Genomic DNA, 9453 nt, shown 5'->3' with positions numbered 1-9453 from the left:
ACTTTGGCTACCTCATGCGACGAGTTGACTCACTGGAAAAGACTCTGATGCTAGGAGGGATTGGGGGCAGGAGGAGAAGGGGATGACAGAGGATGAGCTGACTGGATGGCAACACCGACTTGATGCACATGAGTTTCAGTGAACTCCAGGAGTTGGTGATAGACAGGGAGGCCTGGTGTGATGCGATTAATGGGTTCGCAAAGAGTCGGACACAACTGAGCGACTGAACTGAACTGCATGTTTACCAATTTTAGTCTAACAAAGTAATCAAGATTTGCTTTATCTAGTATCATGAATGTCAAAGTGTTAGTCGGTCATTTGTGTCTAATTGTTTGTGACCCATGGACTGTAGCATGAGAGGCTTCTTTGTCCATGGAATTCTCGAAACAAGAATACTGGAGAGGGTGGAGTGAAGTGACGTGAAGTGAAGCGAAAGTCACTCAGTCGTGTCTGACTCTTTGTGATCTCATGAACTATACAGTCCATGGGAATCTCTAGCCCAGAACACTGGTGTGGGTAGCGTTTCCCTTCTTTAGGGGATCTTCCCAACCATTTTCTTTTCCAGGAGATCTTCCTGACCCAGGGATAGAACCGGCGTCTCACACATTGCAGGCAGATTCTTTACCATCTGAAACACCAAGGAGGCTCCATCTAGTAGCATATTTGTTAGTATTTCCCCCTAATTTGGTGATAAGGATGAGGATAAAGATGATTTGTTGTTAGCAATAAAAAAGAAAACAATATCATCTCCCTCATGAGAATGGCGTCATGAATGACAATTCCATCAGGTTTGTAGTACAGAATAGGCTTCATTGCTTTCCCAAATGGCTTGTCTTTCTCACCTCATATTGATTACAGAGTAACATATTTCTCCATCAGTATGAAATGATTCTACCAAAGATTTTGTGCCTTACTGTTAAGAAGTATAGAAAAGATAAGATTCAATAAAGTAGGTAAGTTCACTTCAGTTCAGTCACTCAGTCATGTCTGACTCTTTGAGACCCCTTGGACTGCAGCATGCCAGGCTCGCTAGTCCATCACCAACTCCTGGAGCCTATTCAAACTCGTGTCCATTGCGTTGGTGAGGCCATACAAGCATCTTATCCTCTGTCATCCCTTTCTCTTCTCGCCTTCAATCTTTCCCAGCATCAGGGTCTTTTCCAGTGAGTCAGTTTTTCACATCAGGTGGCCAAAGTATTGGAGTTTCAGCTTCAGCATCAGTCTTTCAATGAGTATTCAGGATTGATTTCCTTTAGGATGGACTTGTCGGATCTCCCTGCAGTCCAAGGGACTCTGACGAGTCTTCTCCAACACCACAGTTCAAAAACACCAATTCTTTCGTGCTCAGCTTTCTTTATAGTTCAACTCTCACATCCATACATGACTACTGGAAAAACCATGGCCTTGACTAGACGGACCTTTGTTGACAAAATAATGTTTCTGCTTTTTAATATGCTGTCTAGTTTGGTCATAGCTTTTCTTCCAAGGAGCAAGTGTCTTTTAATTTCATGGTTGTAGTAACCATCTGCAGTGATTTTTGAACCTCCCAAAATAAAGTCTGTCACTGTTTCCATTGTTTCCCCATCTATTTGCCATAAAGTAATGAGCTGACTGAGGCTGAGATCATGAACTCCTTATTGTGAAATTCAGACTTAAATTGAAGAAAGTAGGGAAAACCACTAGACCATTCAGATATGACCTCAATCAAATCCCTTATGATTATACAGTGGAAGTGAGAAATAGATTTAAGGGACTAGATCTGATTGATAGAGTGCCTGATGAACTCTGGACGGAGGTTCGTGACATTGTACAGGAGACAGGGACCAAGACCATCCCCATGGAAAAGAAATGCAGAAGAGCGAAATGGCTGTCTGAGGAGGCCTTACAAATAGCTGTGAAAAGAAGAGAGGTGAAAAGCAAAGGAGAAAAGGAAAGATATTAGCATCTGAATGCAGAGTTCCAAAGAATAGCAAGGAGAGATAAGAAAGTCTTCCTCAGTGATCAATGCAAAGAAATAGAGGAAAACAACAGAATAGGAAAAACAAGAGACCTCTTCAAGAAAATTAGAGATTCCAAGGGAACATTTCATGCAAAGATGGGCTCGATAAAGGACAGAAATGGTATGGACCTAACAGAAGCAGAAGATATTAAGAAGAGGTGGCAGGAATACACAGAAGAACTGTACAAAAAAGATCTTCATGACCAAGATAGTCACGATAACGTGATCACTGACCTAGAGCCAGACATCTTGGAATGTGAAGTCAAGTGGGCCTTAGAAAGCATCACTACGAACAAAGCTAGTGGAGGTGATGGAATTCCAGTTGAGCTATTTCAAGTCTTGAAAGATGATGCTGTGAAAGTGCTGCACTCAATATGCCAGCAGATTTGGAAAACTCAACAGTGGCCACAGGACTGGAAGAGGTCAGTCTTCATTCCAATCCCAAAGAAAGGCAATGCCAAAGAATGCTCAAACTACCACACAATTGCACTCATCTCACACGCTAGTAAAGTCATGCTCAAAATTCTCCAAGCCAGGCTTCAGCAGTATGTAAACCGTGAACTCCCAGATGTTCAAGCAGGTTTTAGAAAAGGCAGAGGCACCAGAGATCAAATTGCCAACATCCGCTCGATCATGGAGAAAGCAAGAGAGTTTCAGAAAAACATCTATTTCTGCTTCATTGACTATGCCAAAGCCTTTGACTGTGTGGATCACAATAAACTGTGGAACATTCTGAAAGAGATGGGAATCCCAGACCACCTGACCTGTCTCTTGAGAAACCTGTATGCAGGTCAAGAAGCAACAGTTAGAACTGGACATGGAACAACAGACTGGTTCCAAATAGGAAAAGGTGTACGTCAAGGTTGTATATTGTCACCTTGCTTATTTAACTTATATGCAGAGTACATCATGAGGAACGCTGGGCTGGAAGAAGCAGAAGCTGGAATCAAGATTGCTGGGAGAAATATCAATAACCTCAGATATGCAGATGACACTACCCTTATGGCAGAAAGTGAAGAGGAACTCAAAAGCCTCTTGATGAAAGTGAAAGAGGAGAGTGAAAAGATTGGCTTGAAGCTCAACATTCAGAAAACAAAGATCATGGCATCTGGTCCCATCACTTCATTGGAAATAGATGGAAAAACAGTGGAAACAGTGTCAGACTTTATTTTTGGGGGCTCCAAAATCACTGCAGATGCTGATTGCAGCCATGAAATTAAAAGACGCTTGCTCCTTGGAAGGAAAGTTATGACCAACCTTGATAGTATATTAAAAAGCAGAGACATTACTTTGCCAACAAAGGTCCGTCTAGTCAAGGCAATGGTTTTTCCCGTGGTCATGTATGGATGTGAGAGTTGGACTGTGAAGAAAGCTGATCGCCGAAGAATCGATGCTTTTGAACTGTGGTGTTGGAGAAGACTCTTGAGAGTCCCTTATACTGCAAGGAGAACCAACCAGTCCATTCTAAAGGAGATCAGTCCTGGATGTTCATTGGAGGGACTGATGCTAAAGCTGAAACTGCAATCCTTTGGCCACCTCATGCGAGGAGTTGACTCACTGGAAAAGACTCTGATGCTGGGAAAGGTTGGGGGCAGGAGGAGAAGGGGACGACGGAGAATGAGATGGCTGGATGGCATCACCAACTCTGTGGACATGAGTTTGAGTGTACTCCGGGAGTTGGTGATGGACAGGGAGGCCTGGCTTGCTGTGATTCATGGGGTCGCGGAGAGTCGGACACGACTGAGCGACTGAACTGAACTGAACTGAATGGGACTGGATGCCATTATCTTAGTTTTCTGAATGTTGAGTTTTAAACTAACTTTTTCACTCTCCTCTTTCAATTTAAATGGAGCATTTATTCAGAACTGGAAAGGACAGCACTCTTAGAATTAAAGGACATTAAAGACTAGAATTAAGATTGTGAGACTGGTAACCATTTATATATGTAAAAATGATAGTGATAAATGTTCCTTCTAGAAGCTAGAGACAAAGTTATCAATTGATGCTTTAATAAGAAGAGAAGGCTGATGGTGCTTTTGAACAGCTCATGAGTGAATCAGTCTGAAAACATCACTTAAAGTTAGAAACCAGTTGCAACTTTTATATTGATCAAGGCAGTCATACCAAGTGGTGATAAAATTGTGCCTTCACTGATGTACATAGTATATGGATTTGGGAAATTGTTTTGGAGCTATTTCTTGCAGGACAAGTTTTTTTCTAGATAACTATAAATATTACCTTTTCCTAGACAAAAATGATAGGGATCTTTAATGAATAAATCTATGATCAGAACTTTCAACATTATACTTAATGAATAAATTGAGGAATAAGGGAATTTTACCATTCTTGATGTTTATAAATCTTTAAATTTTTCACATGATAATTGCATGTCATATAAAGTCTTAATGTTCAATATATTTTCCTTCTTTGCCGAAAGTTTTCTGAAACTAACCAGCTTTTGATCTAAAATGTTTCACTCCCTTTTCATGGAGAACCACTTCTGAATCCTGGCACGGATCTGTTGGGTCTTCACTGTAGATGATGGGGTTCATCAGGGCTGGGAAGGTGATGCAGATGTTGCCCATGAGGACATGGACCACAGAACAGAGGTGCTTCCCAAAGCAGTGCACCATAGTCAGACTGACGACTGGAATATAGAAAACCAGAACAGCACAGATGTGAGATACACAGGTCTGCAAGGACTTGAACCACTCCTCCTGGGATGGAATAGCCAAGACAGTGCAAGATCAGAATGTTGGACTCGAGAATTAATATGGAATCAAACAAAAGAGTACAAATCACCAGAGACAAGGCATGGAAACTGTTGAAGCGGGTGTCGGAGCAGGATAACCTCAGCAGGTCTTGGTGAAGACAGAAAGAATGAAAGAGTATATAAGAATGGCAGTAGCGGAAAAACTAGACGGATAATGTGAGCCATGAAAATAAAACTCTTAATTATGAACATAAAACTCCTCATTAAAATCCCAAGCCCAATTTTGATGATCTTGGTGTTGATTAATATGGATGCATATCCCAGGGTATTGCAGATTACTGTAAAGTGATCAAAAGCCATGTCAAGACTCCAGCCTGTGTGAGGGAGAGACCATGCATAAAGTAAGTTTGGGCAATACAGGCATCCAGGTTGACTTCCCGGCTGAGCCGTGACAGGATCCCTAGGACTTAATATTTTGTAAAATATTCTGAAACCTTCGTGATAGCAAAATAAATTATATTTCATATTTTGAATAGCTGATATTATTTGATATTTGCAAATGAGTGAGATATGAGAAAATAAAGTATACAGTTGTATTTCAGATTTCAATATATGCTAGGTCCGTTTTTGCTGAACTAAATATTTTCAACTACAGAATTATATTTAGAATGTTAATAGTTTAATAATTTATGCTATGCTCTGCTTAGTTACTCTGTCATGTCCAACTCTTTGCAAACCGATGAACTGTAGCCCGCCAAGCTCCTCTGTCCATGGGAATTCTCCAGGCAAAAATACTGGAGAGGGTTGTCATGCCCTCCTCCAGGGGATCTTCCCAACCCAGGAATCAAACCCAGAACTTCTTCATTGCAGGTAGATTGTTTACCATCTGAGCCACAAGGGAAACACACGAGTACTGGAGTAGGTAGCCTACCCCTTCTCCAGGGGATGTTTCTGACCCAGGGATTGAATCTGGGTCTCCCGCATTGCAGATGGATTCTTTACTAGCTGAGCTACCAGGGAAGCCCTCCCAGCACATAATAAATGTTAAAAAAACATATTCCTTAATATGATCATTATGAAAACAGAGGCTCTGATTTTAACTGGCTTATAAGAATTATTAATCACATGCAAAATTATGTGACTTTAAGCAATGTTTTATGTTTGCTAACACATGAACTGTTTGAATACTTAAGCCATGCTTTCAGAAAAGAACAAGAGAGCTTGTAGCTGAAGTTAAGGGAAATAAAATTAAATTTGATGTTAATGGCAATAGCCTGTTTTATATAAGAGATATTTGCTTCCCTTCAAATAAAATATAAACATCAATCAGGGAGAAAGGAAACTACTAAAACTTTCTGATCTCTCTGTCCAAAGCTCATTTCCAAATTTCCTAGGGTGAGATTTTTTTTTTTTTCTGGAAATATGATGACAGTGAAAGAGGAGAGTGGAAAAGTTGGCTTAAAACTCAACATTCAGAAAACTAAGATCATGGCATCTGGTCTCATCACTTCAAGGCAAATAGATGGGGAAACAACGGAAACAGTGAGAGACTACATTTTTGGGCTTCAAAATCACTGCAGATGATGACTGCAACCATGAAATTAAAAGACACTTGCTCCTTGGAAGAAAAGCTATGACCAACCTAGACAGCATATTAAAAAGTAGAGACATTACTTTGCCGACAAAGGTCTGTGTAGTCAAAGCTATGGTTTTTCCAAGTAGTCGTATATGGATGTGCGAGTTGGACTCTAAAGAAAGCTGAGCACTGAAGAGTTAATGATTTTAAACTGTGGTTTTGGAGAAGACCCTTGAGAGTCCCTTGAACTGCAAGGGGATCCAATCAGTCCATCCTAAAAGAAATCAGTCCTGAATATTCATTGGAAAACTGATGCTGAAGCTGAAACTCCAATACTTTGGCCACCTGATGTGAAGAACTGACTCATTTGAAAAGACCCTGATGCTGGAAAAGATTGAAGGCAGGAGAAGGGGACAATGGAGGATGAGATAGTTGGATGGCATTACCAACTTGATGAACATGAGTCTGATCAAGCTCCAGGAGTTGGTGATGGACAGGGAACCGTGGCCTGCTGCAGTCCACTGGGTCGCAAAGCACTGGACATGACTGAGCGACTAAACTGAACTGACTCGCAACATTATTCAAAACTTGGTGAAGTGAAAAGTCTCCTCTGAACACACTCCCCATGGGTTTTCTCCCATTCTTCCCAAGGGACATAGGCACTATGTGTTGCGTCACTCATCCACAGCATCTCCCAGGATCTGGGATTTACTCCAGTGGCTCCTATATTGTTTGCACCTGCATAAATCTTGCTTCTTCTGGAATCTAAAGGCCACTCCTGAAACACGAGTGTTAGAATGGACAACATCACTGATAAATGACTGTTATAAATGACTTAGTGCCTTATGTAATAAGTAGAGTTTAATCCTCCACCCAATAGCGGTGCTTTGCAATTTATTTCACCAGGATTTGCATGTGAACAACCCAAATGTGTTTTCTTTTTCTGCTTTGCATACTTAAACATTATTATTCTTTGCAAAGTAAAATATTCTTCACATTTGAGACCTGTAATGTGAAGCATTCATCTAAAAATTGGTGTTGACCTTGTGGATATGACCTCTGAGCCCTCTGATGGGGCCAAACAGGGAAATTTCATGTATAGGCATAAATTTGTCTCTGTTTCTGACAATATTTAGCTTCTGAAAAACTACAAGCCTTGGTTGTATATTTAATGAGCTACTGTACTAATCCAATTCTTATTACAGCTGTTACTTCATAGGTTTTATGAAGGCAGTCATTTTTCCTTGAGAGGTTACTGTCTCTGGAAATCAATGCCTGTTCGACCTGATTCCAAAATCAGTAACTCTACCTTTCTCCTTACCGGTTTCCCTGGTCTGGAACGGGACTATCCCTGGCTCTCCATCCCCTTCTCCTGTATCTATGTTATGGTACTCTCAGGAAACTGCCTGGTGCTGCATGTGATCCGTACTGAGCCAAGCCTGCATGAGCCCATGTTCTATTTCCTGGCCATGCTGGCCCTCACTGACCTGTGCATGGGGCTGTCCACAGTGCACACGGTGCTGGGGATCCTGTGGGGGCTCAGCCAGGAGATTGGTCTGGATGCCTGCATTACCCAAACTTTCTTTGTTCATGGTTTATCTTGCATGGAGTCTGGAGTCCTTCTCGCCATGGCCTTTGATCGCTTTACTGCAATCTGCAATCCTCTAAGATACACATCTATCCTCACCAATACCAGAATCATCAACATTGGTGTGGTCATTTTAGGGAGGAGTTTCCTGTTCATTACTGCTCCCATTGTTCGCCTAAAGTTTTTCCATTATTGCCGACCCCGCGTCCTCTCCCACTCCTTCTGCTTGCACCAGGACCTACTCCGGCTGGCCTGCTCTGACATCCGCTTCAATAGTTTCTATGCCTTAGCCCTGGTGATCTGCACACTGCTTTTGGATTCAGTGCTCATTTTCATCTCCTACATATTGATCCTGCACTCTGTCTTGACTATTGCATCTCAAGAGGAGCGGCTCAAGTCCTTGAAGACCTGTGTCTCCCACATCTGTGCTGTCCTGGTTTTCTATATTCCAATCATTGGTCTGACTATGGTACACCGCTTTGGGAAGCACCTCTCGCCTGTGGTCCATGTCCTCATGGGCAACATCTACATCCTTTTCCCACCCTTGATGAACCCCATCATCTACAGCATCAAGACCCAACAAATCCGTAACAGGATTCAGAGATGGTTCATTAAACAAACTTGAGTTCTAGAGGTTAATGGTTTTAGGGGAGGGAAGGTAGTATTTGCAAGAGATGTGAATAATAATGACTTTTAACAACAATAACTGTATATGAAATACTTAACAGGTTAAAGGCATATTTATAGTAATTTTCTTTATTTTGCCACTGTTTTATACTGCAAATTTAACATGATTAACCTGCAAATAATATAAAAGTAATTTTTTTATATTAGCTTTTGAGAATCAGAGAAATAGGTAGAGAAAAAGTTATTGGTCTCATAGTCAGAGAGAGAGAGTGTTATTTGTCTTATTTCTTAATTGTAAAATTAAATAGAATTTTAACTGAAGTGAATTATGTTCCATAGTGTGCCAATGTGCATTTTCAAATTTTTCAATTTATAGTACATCTATGATTTTTTGAATTCTAATTTAGAATATTTTATTTTTTCATGTAACTATTATATGTGTTTCATATGCATGGAAGAAGCAGATTTTATATATTATTTTCATGTGTCACAAATCATCTCTATCAAGATCATTCATACTTCTACTTATTACTGAACAAAAGTGTCTGGAGAGCCAATTCCATTCCATTCCAACTAGTAAAATGTATGATATCCATAAATTATATTACATAGCTAATGCAAATTTTGATAAATAAGGACATTGAATCAGCTATCACATTTCTATATATCCTACCCAGTTCAGTTCAGTTCAGTCGCTCAGTCGTGTCCGACTCTCCACGACCCCATGAATCACAGCACGCCAGGCCTCCCTGTCCATCACCAACTTCCAGAGTACACTCAAACTCATGTCCACAGAGTTGGTGATGCCATCCAGCCATCTCATTCTCTGTCGTCCCCTTCTCCTCCCGCCCCCAACCTTTCCCAGCATCAGAGTCTTTTCCAGTGAGTCAGCTCGTTGCATGAGGTGGCCAAAGTATTGGAGTTTCAGCTTTAGCATCAGTGCCTCCAAT

General features: G+C 41.0%; 1 protein-coding gene across 1 annotated transcript; it reads left to right on the top strand.

Moving 5' to 3' along the window:
* Nucleotides 1–7559: 7559 nt before the first annotated feature.
* LOC129553934 (olfactory receptor 51V1-like) lies at nucleotides 7560–8501 on the top strand. Its single transcript, XM_055422611.2, has one exon. The coding sequence runs from the start codon at nucleotides 7560–7562 to the stop codon at nucleotides 8499–8501; it is 942 nt and encodes a 313-aa protein (XP_055278586.2).
* The last annotated feature ends 952 nt before the right edge of the window (nucleotides 8502–9453 follow it).

Source organism: Moschus berezovskii, chromosome 14 (genome assembly GCF_049115385.1).
Source record: "Moschus berezovskii isolate FMDL1 chromosome 14, NW_MosBer_1.0, whole genome shotgun sequence".
Taxonomy (NCBI): Eukaryota; Metazoa; Chordata; class Mammalia; order Artiodactyla; family Moschidae; genus Moschus; species Moschus berezovskii.
This window is presented reverse-complemented; position numbering and strand designations above follow the sequence as displayed.